The sequence below is a fragment of the Antennarius striatus genome, chromosome 2, assembly GCF_040054535.1.
Source record: "Antennarius striatus isolate MH-2024 chromosome 2, ASM4005453v1, whole genome shotgun sequence".
Lineage (NCBI taxonomy): Eukaryota > Metazoa > Chordata > Actinopteri > Lophiiformes > Antennariidae > Antennarius > Antennarius striatus.
The window spans coordinates 26,516,940-26,540,996 of record NC_090777.1 but is presented as its reverse complement, the minus strand read 5'-3'; the positions used below and the strand labels follow the sequence as shown (position 1 = coordinate 26,540,996).

The 24,057-nt window shown below is 43.1% G+C and overlaps 1 protein-coding gene across 3 annotated transcripts in view; it reads left to right on the top strand.

The window, feature by feature from the left end:
* The first annotated feature begins 501 nt into the window (after window positions 1-501).
* nav1a (neuron navigator 1a) overlaps window positions 502-24,057 on the top strand; it is a 76,317-nt gene continuing 52,761 nt past the window's right edge. Inside the window, exons 1-6 of one of the 3 annotated variants that reach the window (XM_068329576.1) lie at window positions 502-535; window positions 2,065-2,169; window positions 3,074-3,254; window positions 7,584-8,446; window positions 9,404-9,495; window positions 17,917-18,735. In XM_068329576.1, the coding sequence (XP_068185677.1) occupies window positions 7,590-8,446; window positions 9,404-9,495; window positions 17,917-18,735 (1,768 nt within the window). In that variant the 5' untranslated portion in view covers window positions 502-535; window positions 2,065-2,169; window positions 3,074-3,254; window positions 7,584-7,589. Of the gene's footprint in view, window positions 536-2,064; window positions 2,170-3,073; window positions 3,255-7,583; window positions 8,447-9,403; window positions 9,496-17,536; window positions 17,662-17,916; window positions 18,736-24,057 lie in introns of those variants that run through there. The other 2 variants (XM_068329587.1, XM_068329596.1) reach the window with 2 other exon arrangements.

Here is a 24,057-nt window from a genome sequence, read left to right as displayed (position 1 = left end):
ACAAGTGTCCCATTGTCTCATACAAGAGCGTCTGGGGATGGGGGGAGGGGGGGCATGCCCTGGGGTAAATCAGAAGATTAGCGGTGACATCAACCCCCATAACACAACTGACCCACACACACACACACACACACACGATTGCTCTTTTCACAGATGCTTGAACACTCCTACCCATAATCCCTCTGTTGTATGTCACTTCCCATTTCATGAGCGACTGAGACAAAGCAGCGCATCGATCATGTGAGTGTTACTTGTGTTACTTTGTGTTACTTTGTGTTACTCTGTGTTACTTTGTGTTACTTTGTGCTTCTGGTTGACTTTGGAACGACTGTCTTTCATTTCTGTCTTTGGACTTGAGCCATGCAGTGACGGATCTGCAGCAGGAAGTGCAGACTGTACTGTTATGTACATGTGGACCGAAGAGGGAGGGGGGGGATCCATGTGTACAGTGTGCATGTGTTCTGGATCCGTGGGGGAGGGGCCGTACTTGTTAGACCATGTGCTGTTTCCTGATAGTATTTATCCATGTTTCATGGTGAGTAGAACTGTTTGGGTATTGTATTGTGTTTGTATGTTGTGTTGCCACCTGACATGTTTTCCTTTATTTATGTATCTCTTCAGCGCAAACTTATCGGCAATGCCTGATCAATTTGTGGTCAGAAAGCCCCCCTCCGGCTGCAAGAACTATAAAGGCCTTCACAGGCCATGTGGTCTAATGAATTATTAATGGAAAAATAGTAAATAATCCCACAAATACAACTTCAACTAATATTTAAACTGTCAAATCTAGCAAAAAAGGGATGATTACAGACATGTTTTGCAGGTCTATTCTGTCTTCATGAATTATTCACCGTTGTCCTTTATGTCAGTTAGTCAAACTGTAAGCCAGCACAGCAGAAATGTGAGAACTCCAAGTGAGAAAAGAGGGAGAAATGAAGCGGGTGAGACCTGGAGTCACAAAGAAGGGGTGAGAACTAGGTTTGAAAAGTGAAAAAAGCAAAAATAAATCAGAGTTATCATCTCCTTTTCTGTTAAACATCAAATAAACTCGGGAAAATCTGTTGTCCAGTAATCAGATTACTAAATATAAAAAACATCTCTGGAGCCTTGTCACTCGGCTTTTATGGCACGAATGATGAAATCAGACACTTCTGTTTGGGGAGATGAACCTTCTCTTCTGTTTTGTAAATTGGATCAGATGTTTCAAGCTTTCTGGTTTCATGTGGTGGGATTTGTAACGTCTTTGGTAAATGAAGGTAGATAGATAGATTGGAGAAATCGAGTTCAAGGTCAGATCCAAGGCGGACCGGTATCTCATTACTCTACCGGGAAAAAGACGTCAATAAAGGGTTTACGCTGCTCATTTTGATTCCCTCATCCCTCCCTCCTGGTTCCAGACTCTCTCCTCTTTTCTATCTCCTTTCTTTTCTATTTGTCACTCCTCTTTTGTTAGAGATGTGGAATGAATGAGACGAGTGATGGATGCATGTGGCATGTGCACTGAGTGGACATCAGGTGTGTGTGTGTGTGTGTGTGTGTGTGTGTGTGTGTGTGTGTGTGTGTGTGTGTGTGTGTGTGTGTGTGTGTGTGTGTGTGTGTGTGTGTGTGTGTGTGTGTGTGTGTGTGTGTGTGTGTGATTGTGTGTCTTTTTCAATCTGCTGTCCTTGACCCCATTTAAGATTTCTGGATTTGTAATTTTCTCAATTGTTGTTTTGTCGTCCATTTATCTTTTAATTGTTATTAATCACAGTGTACAGACCAACTCTCCCCCCCCCCCTCACACACACACACACACACACACACAGACACACACACACACACATACACACATTCATCCAGCTAATGGACCAGCCCATCTCTGCTGCTGCTGGACTTATATTTCATCTTAAAGAGGGAGGGAGCACAGCCAACAAGTCAATTACTGAGAGAGAGAGAGAGAAAGAGGGGGAGTCTGTGGCGAGGGGCGGGCGTATGGCTGCAGGCGTACTGCGGCAGCAGCAGAGCGGCATGACGTTATAGAGGGAGTGAAATGACTGACGCGAACACAAATGCACATGTTTTCAGCTCGGAGGCCTGCCAGGCAAAAGTAGAGAGGAGCAAAGGCAGAGACTGAACCAGATCCACTCAGCAGCTCCCGATAGGACACAAACCTGCTGATGCTTTCTCAGGGTGAGTGTGTCCTCACGGTCATCCTTTTAACGTTTTAACATTTTGCATTTTCAGTGTGTTTTGTTAATGTCAGTCTTTTTCCTCTATCTTCCATGTTTGTGTGAGTCCATGTTTTCTTCTGTTCGTGTGAGTGTCGATGAATGGAAAGAGCGTTTTTTAAATGATGACATCGGTGATCACAGTGATGTCACAGATAACACTCTAACAGAAGGCTGTTGATACAGTGGAGGAGAGAGGTTAACAGAACGAGAGGCAGAGCTCTAGTGGGATGGATGGGACACAGGTGCGGGTGTAACGTAAGAGCTGACTTGATGTGATGAGCTTTTGTCAGCTTCACACAGGCTGTATCACTCAGAGCAGATGGAAAAGTGTGTGTGTGTGTGTGTGTGTGTGTGTGTGTGTGTGTGTGTGTGTGTGTGTGTGTGTGTGTGTGTGTGTGTGTGTGATCTAAGGCCGAGACTTCTTTTTTTTTCTTTTTTTTTTTGTAAAGTTTATTGTTTTTTAGTCCTGTTGTTGTCCACAATGGATGCAACACTTCACGTCTTTTTCAACATTAAAAGCACACTGTGATGAGTTTCTATAACATTATAGTAGCATATTGTGTTATGTTACAGTGTTTTGTTACAGCACTGCTTATCTTCGTCATCCATCTGTGTCATGAAGATGACGTAGTCATGATGGGTCCAAATGGGGTTCTGACTCATGACAGCATAAAAATATTTCCAGTTCATTGCTCAGTGTGTGTGTGTGTGTGTGTGTGTGTGTGTGTGTGTGTGTGTGTGTGTGTGTGTGTAGGTTTGCATGAAATGATGATGATTTCATTGCAAAGAAAAAGAAAAAGCGACTTTGAAAATGAGTCACTTTGGAATGTCACCCCCTGATTGGCCGCTTTGTTTTGTCACAGCTTCCTGTCCGAATGAATGGTGAGGCGCTGCCGACCAATGGGAGGGCAGTGGTAAGGATGCAACGGTGATCCAGGAAAAAACATTCCATTGTTCTGGGATGTCGGAGAAGTGTGACCTCCCACTAGCCGGCTGTCTTCTCGGCCTAACGGCGCATTGAAGGACCGAACATCCAACTGACAGGTAGGACATTCACAGGAGACCTGCCATGTGACGTTTAATGACAAGAAGTTTATCTGGTTCAGATGTCATTGGTTTCATTCTGTTGTGCGTTTCCAGGCATCATAACAGCGCGATCAAGAGCTTTGCTGCACGTTATTATATATTTGTACGTTGTGTGTTTGCTGTTTGTATCATAAAACTGTTCAGACTCGGTGACACCCTGAAACCCACAGACGCCCACTAATGTCCTTCACTTCACAGAGTGAGGCCTGTGAAGCCACCACGTTTATTGATTTTGTGATGAGTCAGAGGGATTTCATCATGGGAGAGGGAGCTTTGTCTGTGAGAACAAGTGTGGAAGTTTCTGCTGTCCAAAGTGCAGTAATTCAACATCACGTTGTTTCTCATGGGGCAGAAGAGCTAAAATGTTGTTAGGAGAAATTGAAGTTGGATGCTAACATCTCACAGCTGCTTCGCTTCTGTTTGTCTCTTTTTTAAAAGGACTGATCTGATCTGATTTTATGACTGTGGTTAAAGTATTTAAAATCAATTCATGTAGCTGATTCCTGACTTTTATGACGATACACAGGAAATTAGAGTGAAATGTTTGATGACAGAAATCCATGCTGCTGCTGTTACTTGTTTTATCCAGCAGAGGGCAGCATCACTCTTGTAAAATTGATTCAGAGAGTCGGCTTATGATGACAATTTTTGCATTCACTTTGGATAAAATAGGGATAGGTACGAAATCTATCACCTATAACCAATTCATAATATATGATTAACCAAAGAGGCTCAAATACATTAATAAATGAGAGCAACTATAATCATTAGTTAAAGATTTTACTAATTTATCAATAAATAAATTTGAGGATTTCCTGCTTTATTTTCTAAAAATCTTACTGGTAATTTAAAAAAAAATCAATTTAAAGTCATCAGAATCCAAATTATTATTGCGATTTTCTAATTATGTAGACTTAACAGTCATTTCATCCACATATAATTGACCGATCAAATGATATAACTTAAGTGCATCACTAACTACTGACTAATTCTAACATCTATTTTTGCCTTATGACCAAAAACCTTCAAGCCTCCAGATTACAGGTATAGAAATCAAACTTCTTTCTTGCACGCTAATTTGTTCTGTATAAGTTTAATACAGAGCATTCAAACAGTAATTTTACTTACACATACTTACAATATTTGAAAGCAGTCTTTGTAATGATGCAAATCACAAACAACTAGCCCTACCCGTGAACACTGACAAACCAAATATCCCACTATTACACTTGGTACAGAAGTCTTTGAAACGTGTATAAGGTGTGATCACAGACAAAAGAGAACAGATACTACTCACTTAACAAACATCACCATATGTGTGAGAAAACCAGACCCTTAAATGACTTACCAGAGTTCCCCTTGTTTACAGCTGTTGGTGTCAATAAGAAAATTATGATCTCTTTTTTTTCTATTAAAACTTTCTGCATATTTATACACACAGATTCCACCAGCTGTCTTCATTTGGCTGCAGTGAGACCAGAATGACCCCATAGTATCTCTAGGGAATAGCCAATTTACATACAAATAGACTATAGCCAGAGAACACCTGTGCTCCTGGAAATCCAAGGTGAAATTCTACCAGACAGACAAAAATTCTGATGGCTATTAGTGACTCAGTCTCCCAAGAGGCAGAGTGAGAGGAGAAACACATAGAGGATACGGAGAGGAGGAAAGGGGGGAAGAAATAAGGTGGAAGCAGGATGGATGATAACATCCGTCTCTGTTTACCGACTGCTTCATCACTGCTGCTGTGTGGCTGTGCAGGTATTCATCAGAGCTGAGTCACCCATGAGAGAGAACCGGTCTTTGACCAACATGTTAAAATGTCAGTCAAACAATCTGTCAGTTTGGTGGTATCAGACACAGGAGAGAAACAGACAATTCCCTATTGGAAAATAAAAGTTTTTAATGTGTTAATTTTTGGGGTGGGGGGTGGGATTTGAGCCTCAATCCCCTGCAGGATTTTTGAATTTCACAGAACATTTTCTCAAAATTCAGGGAAAATATGTCCATGTAATCCACATTACTGTGTGTGCAATTCTGCAATGTGATGTACTGTCAAATGATAAAACTTTTTATTGTCCTATTTAAATGACTGTCCTTTGCTAACTCTGACTGGTCTGTGAATTGCTAGAATTTTGTTGTATTTACAAAAGCTCAAAAAGGACTCGCTGTGTCTAATTCTAATAATGACATGTTTTAGTGATGTTGTGTTCAATGGGCCGGACCCAAAAGCAGGACTCAGACAAAGAGAGCTTTGTAGCAGTTCAGTGTGGCTTTATTGGAAAGATGTGAGGTGAGGTCATGATTTGAAAAGTTGACCCAGGATTTTAGTGAAACTGGGCAGTTTGTTGAAGAACAGACTGACCCGATGCAGAGTGAGGACAGAGACCTGCTAATGGAGGGAAAAAACTGACGAGAAGAATCCTGAACATTAATAAGAGTATAACAAAACTGATCGCCCAGGAGGGCAGCACAGTGGAGAAATGGGTAGCAGGGCTTTGAACCAGAGTTTTGCCAGTTGGTACATTCCGAACAAAAACAGGATTATGTTTTTGGTTTTATGTTCCACCCAAGAATTGACGTTCCTGAACCGGTTAGAACAAAAAAAAAATATAGTTCCCAAACCGATTAATAACGATTCTTGTAAATATAAATAGGTAGGTATCTTTTTGACAATTAAGGAAATTAGTTTACATGCAAATCATTATATAAATAAAAGTTGAATGATTGATTGATTGATACAGTAGATATGTCCCTACAGTAAACAGGACAACAGCACTGATCCAGTTGCAGAACAGAGGATGGAGAATGAGAGGCAGAACAAGAAGTTGTGGCAGCTTCTGATGCAACAAAGCATCAAAGTTTCAGAGCAGAGTCCGGGGAACTCAGCATTGGGTGAATGACAGGAAGTGAAACAACAGATCAGATTGTTTTTTTCAAGAAAGAAAAACAAAACATTATTAACCAGTTACTATTATATTGAATAACCAAATCTTTTCCAGAAATGTAAAAAAAATATAAAGTTTTTGTTTTTGTTTTTGTTCCTGGCAAAATACAAAAAATTTCTGGTTTTCGTTTTGGTTCCAAGAACCGGTTCAAAGCCCTGATGGGGGTAGCGCTGTTGCCTCAAACCAAGATGGTTCTTGATTTGATAAAACCTGGAGCTTTTCTGTGCAGAGTTAGAAAGTTCTCCCCATATCTGTGTGGATTCTCTTCAGGTTCTTTCCACCTCCAAAAACATACAGTTTAGGTGATGAGGTTGCTCTGCAATTATCCGTAAATGTTCATGTGAGTGAGAATGGTTGTCTGTCTATGTAATGAGCTGGCGTGTCATCTGGAGTGTACCCTACCTCTCACTCATAGCCGGCTGTGATAGGCTCCATCAGAACCCGTGACCCCGTAACTTTGGGTAAGTGGCTGAAGACGAGACGATCACATCATCTCGTCTTCAAGAAGATGAATAGTCAGGATGTCCAGAGTGCAGGACCTTGATGAATGGACATCATTATTCACTGTAGGTGGAGATATTTTCACAAACTTTGAAATACAACTGTGAATTTTTTAATTTTATTTTTCACATTCAACTGAATAAAACTGATGTTCTTGAAAAACATCATGTGAAATTCTCACATTTTTTGAAGCGATAGCATCGTCTTTGGTACAGAGCAAGATGTCATCAAATTACACAACATTATATAATGTCTTACTCAACTAAAAATCACGAAGATTTGTGTAACAATCGTGGCTTTTAGAGAGTTCTTGGCACGATTGTGTGAAAATATGTGGAATCCAATGAAATCAGGTGAGAAGGACCCCCCCCCCAAATCCTCCTGCAGTGTTATTCAGACAGCCGTGTGTGTCCATGAGACTTTACGCCAGAGTGTATCCGAATCCATTAAGTGGAGAAAATCGGTTACTTGAGACCACTCCGCTGTAAAGGCAGCTGCTGGACGTCGCTGGGAGGATGTGTCTGTCTCTGGAGCTGTGTAGCTGTTTTTGTGTTTTGAACTCCCAGCAGGCAAATTTGATTGCGCAGATGCTCCGTGTCCCAACTCGTGGTCCGCCGTGACTCAGTTTGTCATGTGTGTTTCATTCACATGCTCACATACCAAGGATGTTTAATTTCCTCAGTGTTGAGAACAGCAAATTCTGGTTTAATTATTAGATTAGCTTTGAACACAATGGAGAGACCTTTATAACACATAACCCAACTTTTCATAGAGGTTATGTTGTTAAATTGGAGGCGCTAGCATCAGGGTTCTGACTTGATTTCCCTCTTTGTAGGTCAATATGAGTGGGGGAGTCAATGTGAAGTCAGCCCCCCAGGCTTCTCCATCATCTGGAATCCCCCTCCCACACAGCCTGTTACCTTCTCCATCCAAAGCAGGAACCCGTCGCCATGTTAGCGACCTACCCAGGCCCTCTAAACGCACTCCCACGCAAACACCCACACACTCACCGTCACCTTGCCGGCGGGACTCTAACCTCCCCACATCTTCCTCAAATGACCCAGCAAGAGAGCCCAGCCTGAAGAGCCAGCTCTTCAAGCGAAGGGCAGGTCTACCTGCCCCCCAGGTATCACGGTCTGCCTACAGCAGTCCGTTAAACCAACGTAGGGCGCTGCCACTGCACTCCAAAGACACGCTGGACCTGAGAAAACCAGCTCCTCCTCACACACGCTCACCGTTTCAACATGACGGTAACCACAACAGAAGCACCATCAGCAATAATAACCAGACATGGAGAACCAGCAACCAGCATCCGACACCCCGATTCGGTAGAGTCCACAACCCCAGGACTGGATCACATAAAACCAGGGAGGAAGAGCCTCCAAGAACCCCCCCGGCCCATTCGGACATGGTGACCAACAGGAACCTCCGCCCCTGTTTCACTCAGATGAGCCACAAGCGTTCCATCGGGAGCCGCAGTGGCTCCACCAGTCAATCAGATGAGGAGATGGGGACTCCGGAAGATAGTCCGGCCCCTTCTCCTGGTCCCCCGCCGCTACCGCTAATCACGTTCACCATGCCGGTAATGTCCAACATGGCCGTCCAAAGGCGGGATCAGGTCCGAGACAAGGAGTCTGCATCCGCAGAGACGCACACACACACAGTCAACATGGCAACTGTGGCTCCCTTCAGCTATAAGTAAGTCGTCTGTACACACACACACACACACACACACACACACACACCCGTAGGTAACTCATAATGTAAGACTTTGATTATGACCCCACCATTGTATTGGTGTCCACTGTAAAACCATTCTTCTGTCAGTTATTGCTTGACTGGTCTCTTTCCCTTCTTCCCCTTGCACTTTATGTTCCCTTCCCTAATTACATAGACACACACACACACACACACACACACACACACACACACACACACACACACACACACACACACACACACACACACACACACACACACACACACACACACACACACACACACACACACACTGTTTGAGTGCCACTCCACTAAAGAAAAGCCCCGGAGGCATGCTCTTGCCATTTTAGTCCAATTCCTCCACATCCTTTCCTGCAATACACTCGATGTTTTCTGGAGCAGAGTTGATTGTTTAAGTGTCCTTTGAGTTGATTCAATTTATTGCTTTCTCTCTCTCCCTCACACACACACACACACACACACACACACACACACACACACACACACACACACACACAAACACACTTAGTTTTGGATGATGTGAGATTAAAAACACAAGGAGAGTGAATCTAATGAAAGGGGAAAAAAATGGTGTGTTACTGCGTCTGATGTGTGGTGTCGTGTATTTCAGTTCATCCACGAAGAAGAATCTGTGAAAGCGAGAGAAACAATCATCGGCGCCGTGATGTACGAGAATTACAAAAAGCATCGACAAGAAATTAAATTCTTCCCGTCAATTTCACTATGATTACATTACCAACGCTGTTTATGCAAATCACTGTAACACGCACCGCGGGGAATGTCATTGCTTTACTCTGCTGTCATGCTTAGTAGCTTCTGTGTTTGAGTGCAATCAATGACTCTGGATTGATTTGCATGCTCAGTAACAGGTGCTGCTTCTTCTTTTTTCTTTTTTATGTATTTATTTAATTTCAGACAGCAAGTGCAGGAGAACGATCTTTCGCTGGATGAACTGAGTGACTGCTCGTCTGGATCCATAGAAATCTGCTGCGATGACCTCACACCAGGTTAGACACACACACACACACACACACACACACACACACACACGGCAAACACATATGCAACATGATTTTACTGTCTTTCCATCTCTTCTGCTAACAAAACTTCAGACAGGTAGGATCAGGGTATAAAGAGGCCCAGAGCCCTGTTGGATGGTATGGATGTCTATTTTATGGCAACCGTATATATTTAATGCAATACATTAATAAATGATGCCAGATATGACATGTCAGCACCCAAACTTAAAGTCTCCTGCAGAACCCTAATTGACTCACAGACTGACAACAGTTTATCTGTCTAAATATAATGTATGTCTATCATTCTTGTAATCACCAAACCACTAGAGCTATGCCTGAAATTAGGTGGTGGTGTTTTCTGAGTGTGTCAGCCCAGGCTTCTGCTGACTACAGTTGTTCCTGGATAAAGAGATGGGAAAGAGTGATGTGCTCAGAAGGTTAGGATGAAGGGAGATGGCAGAGGGATGTGAGTCGATCATGGGTTGAAATGGGACTCTCACAGCCAGGGAATATTTTATGCACAGTGATTTCAGCTCATCTCAGCATTGTTGGGAAGTTTGAACCCTCTCACTTCTTCCTTTACAGTTCATTGACCTAAAAAGCTGCAGCCCCAGCAAGACCCTCCCCACCACCCCGCCACCCCCTTATCCTTCTGAATAATGGCAGCACCCACAGTATAGTCATGCATTGTTGTGGTCAGTCTGAGTTGAGGGATGGTGTGACTTCATCAGTGGCTTAGTGATTTAGTCTTTTTTGATGTGGTGTCAGCTGGACAGCAGGGGATCAACTGCGTGGCTTTGAAATGTGCAGCGCAGAGTTAGCTTGGATTAAACTAATGCCTATCTATTCAGTACATGTTTGACAGATTACGTTCAGTGTCATCAGCATACGTCAGAACATTTTTTTTTTATTGTAATAATAATTTTATTGCAGTAATAATGCACATGAATAAATCAACAACGTTGTGGTGCACATTTCTGCTCATCCAGACTGGAAATCATGCTCCTTTTTATAAACAGTCCCTCATTTTGTGACATATAAACAACTGTATTCCAGAACAGGCTTGCCAATAAAATATTCCATAAATAAATCTTTAAAACTATAAAATATATAGAATTTTATTTATTTTAATTCCTACGCTGTGAATCTATTGTGGATGTACATTTTTGGTCATGCTGAGGGGTTTGGTATAAATAAGCAGTTTATAGGTATTTGGTGGTTATTAACATATGAATCTGAATTAAAATCCCTCCTTTACCGTCACATGAAACATTAAATATACAAATTAATCCAATACAGTTACCGTAAAAAATAAAATTACTTCTTCCCGCAGTAAGATTATGTATTTAACAATTTACCGTCACCCATTAACTTGTTTTTCTAATTTTTATGCATTTTTATTGAATCGGATGAGAGGGTGTGCTCAAAGTGTCTTGGCCTTTAATGTCAGACTCTCAGCTTGGACAGAAGAAAGGATGGGGAGTCACAGAAACAAATATCGATGCGGACAATAAAAATTGTGACACGGCGTATTTGAGATTCATGATGTTGACATCAGTTTTTCTCCACAGCCAGCTGAAGAGACTTTAAGAAAAGAAAAATTCAGCCATCTAAGCTATTAGTTTAGCTATTAGATTTTCTCTTATATTAAGTTGGCCTGTCTGACACTGAGCCCAAATAGAGCTGTCTGCATATTAAACTTTTAAAGCCTTTTTGTGGGGGGGTTTCAACCCGCTGGTGGTGGAAAAAGGGGGTTGGCATCTCATGGTCGACTAGTCCCGGTCTTTTCAGGGTGCTGGTTGTCTTGGGACTGTGATTGTGGCCTTTTAATTGGTCCCTAGAAAGCGTTAAAAACAGAACCAATGTGTCTTAGACTCCCGTGAAGCTGCATTTACATGGGGGGGGGAGGCTGACACTATAATAACTGTAATTTAGGGAGCAGAGGAAGGGAGGAGAACTAGCAGGAAGGCAAAGTTTGAAGGCAAGGATGTGAGCGAGTGGGGTTAGTAGGAAAAGAGGAGCCCCGGTGTGTCAATGGATTTAAATGAAAGAGAACAGAAAGTAAATGTGTTCAGTCTGATATGATGACAGTGTTTAACATTTCCAACCTGGGGCTGTGGTGGAATCGCAACACCAGAATCACGACTCGGTGATAGTTATCTAGTGATTACGGTAAAAAGCGAATTGAATGTCTTCCATATGCTTGCATTCACTTAGCATCAGTAGTAACGTAATCAGCTCTTACGTCTAGACCGTAATGAAGACCTGAGCCCTTAATGTGAGTGGAGCACCAGGTGGTTTCTCAATCACGCCGCAGACCTCCTGACCTCGCCGCTCTCAGGAGAGGTGCATTTGATCGTGCCCTCGTGTTAGTGTACGCCTGCGTGTGTGCTGATGTACGCGTGTGTGTGTGTGTGTGTGTGTGTGTGTGTGTGTGTGTGTGTGTGTGTGTGTGTGTGTGTGTGTGTGTGTGTGTGTGTGTGACAGCGTGCAGATGGAGTTTGAAAGATAATGTGATGCGGGCGGCATATCGGGTTTCATCTCTGAGGAAGAGTACGGCCTGGTACTCCCCACGGACACGCAAAGTCCATCAGCTGCACCCCATCCCCCCTTACACACACACACACACACACACACACACACACACACATACACACACACAAACATGCACACACCGGAGAGTTCATGTTTTTCTTGAGGTGAAAAATCAAATTCAGTGGCCATGCACCATTGTGTGCACTACTTTATAGCATTATGGCCTCATTTCTCTAAATTTATTTTTACTGTATATACTGACGACACTTTCCCAAGCAGACTTCAGTTTAATATGAAATCCTCCTTTTGAGTGTATGATGTTTAAGATTTGTTAAAACTATTTACAGGAATTAATCTTTAAAGCCATTATAGAGGCTGTATCAAAGCAACACAGACATCTTTCTGTATAATGTTTTAAATTCAACCAACAACCTACCTCATAAAACATTTGCGTACTTTACCCCCCTTTACTTCCTGTGCTGTAATAAGAGTCAGATGCACTTCTTATTTATTTAAGTTGACTATAAAAAACTGATGCGATCGATCTCGAAATTACTGAAAGCTTAATTGTTTACTTTGCTCGTATTGACAGAATAATCTGAATTCATGTATTATTTATTCGCAACGGCCGTATTCTTAGTCCAATTGTTTGTCCTGTTGTCAGTTAGATCGCATTATAAGTACATCAGAATGCCTTTAAATAGGACTGTGAATTTCATAGGCGGCTATCGATCGGTCACTGATGGCACCGATATGAGGGGAAAGGCAGCGGAAATTGCTGTGCTGTGAAAATTTAAAAAAAATAATCAATTAGTTGACAGTTGCAGACAGTACTTTGGAGAGCCCTAAAATAGAGAATTACATTTTGAAATCTTAATTAATGCTAAAATCAGCTCAGTTTTTTAGCTTTCCGTTCACTCTTCCTTGGTTGTCTCTGGATCAGCGATCAGAACGGCGTTCTGATCGCTCAGGTTACACATGCTACTAGACAGTGTGTAATCCTCTTTGGCCAATCTAATCAGAGAGACTTATCCCGAGTTGGCTTTGGACAATCATGAGTGGTTTAGTAGATTTGGAAAGATGATCAGACATATGCCTGAACCAGATTATGTCTTGGCTCAAGAGTAAAGCAGTAATCACTATTTAGAGTTCAAGTCATGTCCTGCTATAGATCTGACCCTACCTTTGACCTGTAAAGGGGTTTGTGGCCCACTGCCAGGAAGACTGATGGGACGGCGGATTTAATATGTTTGAGTCACGTTATGGTGACTTTTTTTTTTTTTTTTTTTAACACCCTTACAATTTATGAAGCGCGCACAATAATTTTCTAATTAGGGAGAGCAGAAGATATGGAGGAAGGAGAATGAACACACGTGCTTAAGATGCTTTTTGACCTCTGGGGTGACTCCCAGCCGCGGGAGGCGAATTGTGGAGTCAATCATGTGAGAAACCTCCCCGTGTCTCTGTGGGACCACACAAACACAAAGACATCAACCTATCATCTAGACCTCCCAGAGAAATCATGTGACCTGCTGACGTTCACTGCATTCATGACGTCCTCATTAATTTGTCTTTATATTTTAAATTAGTATTCACATAGCTGACTTAAAGCGGAGCAGCTCTTGAAGCACGATCACACACTGATGATACGTGTCGCTGCTGCTTGTAACGCCACGCTGTAACTAGGCAACCAGCCTCCGTCGCACAGCATTGTGGGATACCCCTGGGAAGTGTGCTGAGAATGTCAACAGCGAGGTGAGCTTGAGGGACCGTCTACCAGGAGCAATACATTTTTAAAACACACAAATTAATTCCTTTCACGTACTTAAGTCAACCCCCCCTACCCCCCCCCCCCCCCCAGGATGGAAATGGTGTTTTTTCAGCTCTCAGCTGGGGGTGGCATGATTCACAATGAGAGAATGATGTTTTTTGTTAGCTTAACATTTGTGTCTCCAGATTGTGGCGTTATTAAAAGCGATACACTCACACTATCATCACTGATAGCCTTTCAGCATCTAAATGCCCAAATGCCCAAGTGAGTGACTCATGCTATTCATCATGAGCACAGAGAAAGACCACCATATAGTCAGTGTGAAAAGACTTCACTCATACTGACTCATACTAGGAAGTGACACATTCTATGTATCAGCTTGAAGTCTGATTATTTTGGGGGTAAACAGGACATATGTGGCTGTGTGTATTATACTGCTGCAGCACCAGTGTACATATGTGTGACTGTACATTGGTGTGTCACGGTCTGCTATTCATGGCCGCGTCCTGTGGACCCGCTGCATTAGCGTGTTAGCGGACATTAGTGAGCGTAGAAGGATTGTCGAGGCAGCGGTGCAGGATATCCCCTCTCTTTCTTGCAGGCTTCCTCTGATGCTCTGACACACATACAGAGACCCTTCCTCACCCCATCCTCTTCCTCTCACTTTCCTCATTACTTTGTTTTCTGTCTTATAATTTCTCTAATAGTTATTTTTCTCTTTTAATCCGGTGGGATTTCTTTCACGGCGCTGGATCTTTCCTTTTCTGATTCACTCGTTCTCCGTTTATTGTCATTCACACTCACTCTTGTCACTTTCATCTCACTTCTCTGCCCCGTTTATGCTCATCTAATCTTTTATAGATCTTCTATTTTGATATAAAACAAGAGGAACTAAGTGAATGTGGGTGAAAGTGAGAAAGCGTGCCATCTGCTTATTTGACTGGGATCCGTTTTTCTTTATTTTAGCTTCAGTTTTAGGCGCAATAATTTTAATTTGGTTACAACCAAAGCAGTAAAGTTTCCCCTCTCCTCTCTCTTTTCATTTCCATATATAATCTCAAAAGCATGCATATAATGCACCACACAGTGTCTCTATGTGTGTGTCCTACGTTCCACTTCACATGACACATGCCCCCTAGAAATACAGTGGTGAATCTGTTCATAACTCTTCAGAGGCGCGAGGGCAAATATACTCAGGCAAAGTACAGAGAAACACTGCTTCGCTCTTGCCGTCTGTCCGTCTCTACTTCTCTTTCAGTCTAACCATTCATTCCCGTATTTCCCTCAAACTGTCTCTCCTTCACTGACCTTTTCCTATCTTTAGGTGTGTGTGGAACTGTTTTCCCCCGTCATCGTTGCAAATTTCCCATGGCTCTGGCCTCTGTGGTCATCCCAGAAACGTGTTGACATACACAGAAGAAAGAAGGTGACAGAATATATGTTTACATCAGCCATATATTAAAGTGATTAGAGTGTGGAGCCAGAGAGACGAGTATTGGAACAAACAAGCGGTTGTGTGCTGCCAACACACACTTTACCTGTGTGCATACGTGCTTTTAAGAGCACTGACGCGTGTCTTCGCCCCACATGCGTTTGTGCACCACACAGACCTGCCTTGTGCGTGGTCACTCTCGTTTGACTAACCCTAAGCCCTCATCAGGGAGGTATAAGAGCTGACATACAGCACCCATTAGCCTTAAATTACATCTCTCACCCCCCTGCTGGTTTGCTACCAGCCCCAAAGCCCCCATAACTGTCACCAAAAAAGCTCTGGCCCCAATATAGCATAGCCTTTTCAAAAGTGGCCTTTTGTTAAAGCTTTTTTTTTTTTCTAATCAAAGAATAAAACAGTCAATGCAAGATTATGGGGTTTTTTTGTCTGCTGCTAAATTCCCATATTACACACACTCCAGCAAAGCCAGACATGTGATCGTTTGTTGACTAGCTGTGCGTCTACCTTAATACATGATATTGTGTTTGTTGGATTCAACTGGTGCCAACTTGAATACTGTTGAAAAATTAGTCAACGTATTTACGCACCTCTAAAATTGAGCGTGGAATGTGAGCAAACAGGACTTTTGTTTGTTTTTGAGCCAGTTTAGCATAAACCAATTTATGCAAATGTAACGGAAAACTGGCTTTAACCCCATTGGCTCCCTGTTTTTAACCCTTCGTCCTAACGGAAACCTGATTATATCACAGCTCCAGGCATTGCTGCACGCATGCAAGAGAAAGTGAAGTGCACTAACGGTAATATACCCAGAGGATAAATACTGCACCGGTTAAACTTGAAGACAAAATGCATTAATGCACAAAAAGAAGTTTAACTGTAATATTGATTGCTAATGAACAATGATGGACTTAAAGCTGGTTTTTAAGCCTCCTCCTTATTAGTAGCTGTAATGGAAACACAGATGGAAAATGATGACATCGTACTCTGTCTCTGTTAATGTCCTTCTCTTATCCACGCTGCTCTGAGTGTGAGCAGGGATCACAGATTCTGAAGTAAAGGATACGGGTCAAACGGGGACATTATAATAGAGTGATACAAGGAAATAATAAAAGATGATGCTGAAGAAAGAGTTACTCCTGTAGCCGGTGTTGATCGACAGAAATCTAATGACGTAGTTGAACGTTTCAGAGTTAACCGAGTCCCTGGACGGTAGCTTTGGCTTCTCTGAGCCTGTCTCATCAATGTGACACTCTGTCACAGATAGATACACACACACACACACACACACACACACACATGCAAGAGACTAAAATACAGGCACTCACTTCCGCGCTCACTCGTCCACATGTGTGCTTGTTAATCTGAGGCATCACGACGTTTGATCTGAGGGGGGGGGGGGGTGATGAATCTATCTCTGCCCTACAGACTTAATGGCCTGTGTCTCTGTAGTAACCGCAAGGGAGGATGGGTGACAGACTCCTGGTCTGGAGCATGTAAAGAAAGGAAAAGAGGAAAGAACAATAGGCGTGAGCGGAGAGGTCGTTTGGAGCATGTGGGCGGGGCGTGCGGATGATCATTTGAGGTCTGTCGGCTGCTAATTGAAACCTAATTGGTGACTGACCTGTCTCATTGTGCAGCGGAGATGGTGAATGTGTATCCTGTTGGCTAATCGCGCTGTCACGGCGCATGGTTTGAATCCGTTTAATCACGGGTGGGCCTCTCTGATTAGGACGCATAAGAAAATGTGGACGTGAATGGATGAATGGAGCAGCTAATGTGATTATGACTGATTGGATGAGCAGTGGTGTGCTCAGGGGCTCTTAATTCTAACTCCAATATTTGATGTCTAGGATCTTCGCATTTCTTTGTCTGTTTTTTTGTTTTTAGTTTTTTTGTCTCCCTTCCTTTTTTCTATCTACGCTGATGTGCCACATAACACACACACACACACACACACACACACACACACACACACACACACACACACACACACACACACACACACACACACACACAGAGTGTGTAAGAGAGAGGGATGGAGATGGAGGGGGTGAGCTGGTGAATCAGCTAGTGGGAGGAGAGAGAGACAACAAGGAGGGATGAAAGGATAGAGGAAGAAAGAGAGGGAGCCGGGGAGGGTAGAGCGAGCAAACCAGTGAGTAAGAGGGAGTTAGAGGGGAGGAGAGAAAGACCAGTGGGGGGGGGGCGTGGGATGTTGCTGCTGCTGCTGCCTCTGCGACTGTTTCTCCTGTCAGTCGGCTGCTGCTTGTCCGGCGAGCGGGAGGGAATACAGAGACAGAGAGGAGACAGAGAAAGCAGCTCATCAGAGATATTGTACCACAGGGAGCCGGAGATATATTGGATTCAGATCTGCTCTATGGATTACCAATAGCAAGTGAGGGGGGAACTGCTACCGCCACTCTACTAATACACTTCTTTTCAGTGGAAGGGACAAATCCACAATCTCCCCCAGTGGGGAGTCTGGCTCATTCTGGATCCACTGGAGAGACAGAGGCAGACAGGAAGAAAGCAGACACAGTCTTTGGCATTTTTACACCTTTCCGTCTCCCATTTTCGCCTTGTGTTTCTGCCTCTCTGCTCGTGTGTGTGTCGGTGTGTGTCAATGATGCTGTTGCTTGGTTCTCTGCAGGAGGGATGTTGGAGGCTAGTGTTGCTAACATTAGCATGACAGCTAATCGCAGAGAGCTGGACCTCAGGTCTGCTGTCTCCTGCCAGGAATCTTCAGTCCAGGCCATGGCTTCCAGGACCCCCACGGCGGCCAAGCCCTCCGCTCTCCCCCAAGGACCTCCTCGTCCCTCTGGGTCGGAGCTCAAGGTCTACCGACCCTCGTCTGGATCCATCCCAATCCCCAATCCATCAAGTCTACGCAAGCAGCGATCTCTCAACAACTTGTCTGTCCTCACGGATGCAGAGAAGAAGTTGCACCTTTACCAGTCGCCACGCTGGAATGATGATATAAGCAGACACAACACCGGTACCAACAAATCAGGCCAGGCTAAAACTGGCCAGGCTGGTGGTGGCAAACCTCCACTTTCCCGGATCCTTTCAAAGTCTGAGCAGTCTCTTTTTCAAGGGAAGCCCAAACCTTTCTGCTCTCCATCTGTGACTTCTAACATGAGCAAGCCAAGTCGGATTCCTGGCCCTGGTAAACCACGGGGACCTTATGCTGAGGTCAAACCCATCAGCAAGAGTCCGGAGACCAGCCAGAAAGCCGACACAGACCCTGTAGACCACACAACTAAGGCTAACTCTAACGTAACCGGGACTACAGGCACTAATGGCAAGAAACTAGTGGAGAAAGGGAGATCATCATCGTTGTCAACGGAGGAGAAGAAAGAGAGGAAGGATTTAGAGGGAGAAGATAATAAGGGCTTTCTGAAGGTGGACCCAGAGTTAGTGGTGACGGTTCTGGGAGACCTGGAGCAGCTTCTCTTCAGCCAAATACTTGGTGAGTCTGCTGTTTTATCCCTGCTTCGCAAGCGTGACACCTAAATCACAGAGGACAGGCTCCATTCATGTCGACACGTTAACGGTTACTTATTGACTCAGTGGATAATAAATAACTCCTCTCTCCTCTCCTCTCCTCTCCTCTCCTCTCCTCTCCTCTCCTCTCCTCTCCTCTCCTCTCCTCTCCACACCCAAACATTTCCCTCCATCTCCTGGCTTTAGCTCCAGCATCAATTGTGAATTTTAAATGAGTTCAGTCTCTGTTGCAGCAGACCATAATGTCAGCTTGTTTTTTTACAATACAATGGGGAGCGGTGGCTCTCTGTAGCTGATGACATTCCCTGTTTACATCGCTATAGCGGTCAAATATGGTATGTTTACTTCTATAGAATTGACATATCTTGTGTGTTTCTGTCTGGATGCATGCATTATGCGCTGAAGTAAGCAGTTCCGTAGCGCTGGCGTGGTTTTGTTGTTGATTCATTAGCTAGCTCAGTGTTTTGTCCTCATCTCATCTGACCCACTGCCACAGTGAGCTATATACAAATATTCCCTGACACCCCCCCCCTGCTTCTCTCAGCTTATTTCTCAGTTATGTCACACCTCATATTCTACAACTGTGTTTTTATGGCAGCATGTTATAACATGCATAAAATTCCAAATTATATAGGCATGTGTGTGTGTGTGTGTGTGTGTGTGTGTAGTTAAATCGTGGACTACATGTTCCATGTCGCCCCAGTGTGTCCTGGCTCACATTGGAATCAGCCATTCGTGAATAAAAGGCGTGTGAGTAGAGGGACCAGCAGAGTGTGTGTCGTCAGGTGGTAAATAAAACATGTGCATATTGAGTCAGGCTCTGGTCACACTGGGCCACGTATTTGGCCTTGCACCACTCCCTCCTCCTTCCCTTCTTCCCCTCCGGCTCCATTGATCTCTGGGCCACTGACAGATGGTCACCCTCCATCCATCCCCTGCCCCCATACCCGTCTTCCCCCTCCCAGTTACCGGGGGCAACGTGTGGGAGGAGACAGGTAGTAGTGTGCATACATACCAGGACATAAACTTCTGAAGTTTGAGCCACAATAAATATGATTGTTACTCAAAGGTCAAACCGGGGTCCAAATCCACACATATCATTTATTATTCATTCATATTCCCATACATTGTCCCTTTTTCCGGTAGTGGTAAGGTGGACTGGGAGAAAACAATGGACTGATTTAACACACCACTTTGCTTTTTATCACAATATATTGAAGGAGAATTCAGTTCACTTGTGAGTTCACGTCCCTTCTCTCTTTATTTCCTCTTCATCTCTTCACCAGCTTGACTCTTCTAGCCCAGCCAGAAATCACAGCCTGTGTGACCTTGCCCCTGCAGCCGGGCGCATGTGTTGCGTGTGTATGTGTGTGTTTGTGTGTGTGTGTGTGTGTGTGTGTGTGACGTGCATCCGTCTGACCTTGTTCCTCCTGTCGGCCTTTGTTGTTATGTTGCTAACCACACCTAAGCCAAGCAGCCAGGTAGGGAGGAGGGAGATGGAAAGGGAATAAGAAGGGATGGAGGCCGGAATGGAGATTTATGGGAGAGGAGCATCAGACTAAACACACACTCTGGAGTTAAATGATGGTAAATGATGATGAAGTAAATTTCTGACCAACATTCCAAGTGTCTGAGTGTTGTTCTGGGTTATTATAGTTTACCACAACCTGCCTGAAGTACGTGTGCATGTGTGTGTATGCATGTGTGTGTGTGTGATAGACAGAGGTTAATTGTAACCCACAGCTTGCGGCTGTTGGCTCATCTTTTATCGTATCTGCTCCTCCATTTCCGATGGGACATCCAGCTAATTGGTTTCTGCTCTGTGTGCTCTGTCATAGGAAGACGGATTATGGATGTTCAATAGATCTTTCCTTGTTATCACTCTTTCTCTCACCATATACAACCCTGCGTTCTTTTCGCACAGCTGTTGTACACGACAAAAGTGATGTATGCTTCTAATATATGATATTGTAATCACGCTAACTTGACCCATAGTCATAAGGAAAAGATTAGAGACACCTTCCCTCAAAAGCACACGCACACACACACACACACACACACACACACACACACACACACACACACACACACACACACACACACAGTCATACATAAACATTAGATTTAGAGAATGACTTGTGTGTCAAGTGGCAGCATCTTTTGGAATTGTTGTTGTAATAGTCCCTTTTATTAGATTTCCTGTCAAAAATATTACCGGCCCTTATAGAGACGTACAAGAGCAGTAAATTCTTAAAAGTCATTTTGAATTGCAACTTGTCAAGCTAATGCTGCATAGTCGGTAAGGGTCATGTGAAGCACTGAACCTCAGATGTGTGCTCCTAATGACAGCCTCCCATCCCGCTTACATTCAGCGCCCATAATGAGGTGTATGTGAGAGGGTAAACCCCCTAAAGCAAAGGCCTTTCCCAGCATGGGGTAGGCATGATTTGGGAAGGATCTGGTGTAAAGACACCAGCAAAGCATCCAGATTAGGCTTTGTATAAAGATAATGACAAGATTCCATTCCACTAATCGCAAATCTATCACTCTAGAAAAGGCCAGCAATCAAAACCAGAATAAATTACAGATTACAGACCAGAGGACATCTGTTTAGAAAGAGATTTTGGTATTTGGTGGAATTTTACTTCATGAAGGACTTGGATTGAGAAAACAGATTTAGGTTGGATATTGGAGATGCTGATCAGAGAAACTAGAGGGTTGCGTCTTTTTAGATGTCACAGCAAAGGATGAGCTTTGCTGATCCTTAACCGCACATGAATGCTCATAGCAGCGAGACGCATTTTAGAATATCATCACTTGGTGTGTGTGTGAGGGCATATTTTTGCGAGCGATGGTTTATCCTGCATCCTTGACAGCTGTCGGTGGAACGACACACACCCTTCAGAGGAATGGCGAAAAAGGAATATGCTCACATGGGTTCAAAACACACCGTCCTGTTCCAGAGAACTGAACAGGAAGAAACAAAGCAGCGCAGCTTTTGTCACTACAAAGCTCGAATAAGCTCACACACATTCAGCATGTGCCAAATCCTCTCCAGTCTATATTCTATATTCATCACTGTAGCCATGACAGGGTGTTTTTCATTGTGATCACAGCGCTGAGTCTCTAACATGATGCAGGTGTAGTCAGACCGGCTGGCCCCACCCCGGTCCTCGATGACTGAGGGATTTAGGTTAGTCTTCCTCCCTTTTATGAGGTAGTGACAAACCAAACTTTTGAGAAACATGTAGAAGGAAGCATCCCTCTGATTCCCCCCTCTCCCTGTCTTCCTCTTCCTCTCTTTCAACTCTGATATGAGTTGATGGGTAGCAGCATTTTTGTCGCCAGGCAGACAGTTAGTGAGGATATTTCTGGTTGGAGTTTTGTAGGAGGACAGAGGACATCTTTTTGCTGTGACAGAGATTTTTGTCTCTCCGGGAGAATTCAAAGAGATTTTCTACATATAGGTGTCAGTTTTTGTCTCTATTGCTGTATGTCTGTGTTCACCATGCTTTGTGATCAGTCTCCAAGGATTTAAAGCAGGGAGCCATCACATTAGTGACGTCTACTTCCTGCCATCTTTCTGCGAAATTGTATTAGCTCACTCTGTGTTTTTGTCTCTCAAGCTCTTATGCAGCAACCAAACACGCAAAAGATGCTTGTCACTAAAAAAGGATTTTTTCTTTTTTTAAATGTAAAAGATTCAAGTGATTCTTGATGCTAATGGCTCATGCCTTTATACAGATGAAAACACACACTGCTAGTTTACACTTCCACACATGTGCTTTGCTAAGATGCCACAATAATATCCTGTAGATAAGGTGAATAAAAAATAACCCTAACCCGTTTTAACCTGCTTTTCTCCTTAATACATGAATTCATTTTCCCCTTAATACACGTCTCCTTTTTTTAAGTTGAAAACAAAAACCTGGTTCATAATTTATTCATTAAAAATTGTCATTTACAAGCTGTAGAATATCAAGCTGAGTGACAGATATGTTTAGTTTTTTAGTACATAATGCTTCCCACTGTTTTCATGTTTGTTAGAGAGGGAGAAGACGACAGAAGGAGAGTTGTGCTGCCTGCCTTGTGATCAGGAATATTTAGCATTCATACATTTCTGTTGTAGTTGTGCATCTCAGATGAACGTGTTCATTGTTGGTGATGTAGCTTTCTGTAGCTGATTAGGTTTTTTTTCCCCCAGTGCATTGTGGTTAGTTTCACCTGTGACAGCGCGACTGTAAAATAAGTTGTGTAGAATGAAAATCTATGGCATGGGCCATCTCCAAGTACATGGTTTCATTTTTTTTTTTTTTTAATTCTGGATTTTATCACCTAATTATAATTAATATTAACTCACATAAATGCAGGTATAAAATGTGCATTATGCATAGAGTTTAGTCTTAACTGGATTATAGCTGTGTAGATGCAATGCATAAATAAAACTAACTGAATAAGAAAGTGAGAATTGAAAACTTGCCGGTACAGATGTTGGTGTCAATTCTTATTCAGCTACAGATGTTCCGTAGACAAACATGTTATTCTTAAATTTTCACGTGTGACAAATTCACCAGAGTACAGTAGCTGTGGAGACATGTATGCATAGACATTTATCAGTGTTAAGAGGAGAGTATAGAGGAGGTCAAGAACCTTAAATGATAGTGAACTAAACATCTTTAGGTTTGAAGTGGATAAAATGATGTAACATTGAGATGATTTTTCTCTGAATTTTAGGAATTAACTGAGTAAATGCTGCATTTTTGTAAAATATTAATGGAAATAATTGCTGACTTTGTGACATTTCCAGCATCTCAACCATCAGTTTATTAACAGTGCGAGCGCTTCACTCAAAGGCTGGCCGTCTGTCTAACATGTGCAGCAGTTACATTTAAGCACATCGTAAAAAACATACAGTTCCCCTGGAAACAACTCTCTGGAACAAAAAATCGACACCAACATTGCCACACGTTACGGTCTGCTTTGGCTGGCCGTTGGTCTTATTTAAGATGTTTGTGAATGTCTGTGTGCTTGCATGACTTTTTGTTCTGATAAGTCAGTATTTAGACGACTTCTAGTTTAGAAACCAGCTGCAAGATCTTGAAGTATTTTTGAAAACTAATTGTTTGACATTTCTTGCAACACACATGCAAACACATCTGGATGAATATTTTCCTAACAGTGACAACCTCATGCTGAGCATGTTTTTGTGTGATTTAAACTGTGCTTTACTTAAAACACTCCACACACATCCTCCTCTGGTGCATGCCACATCTAAACACAGACATGT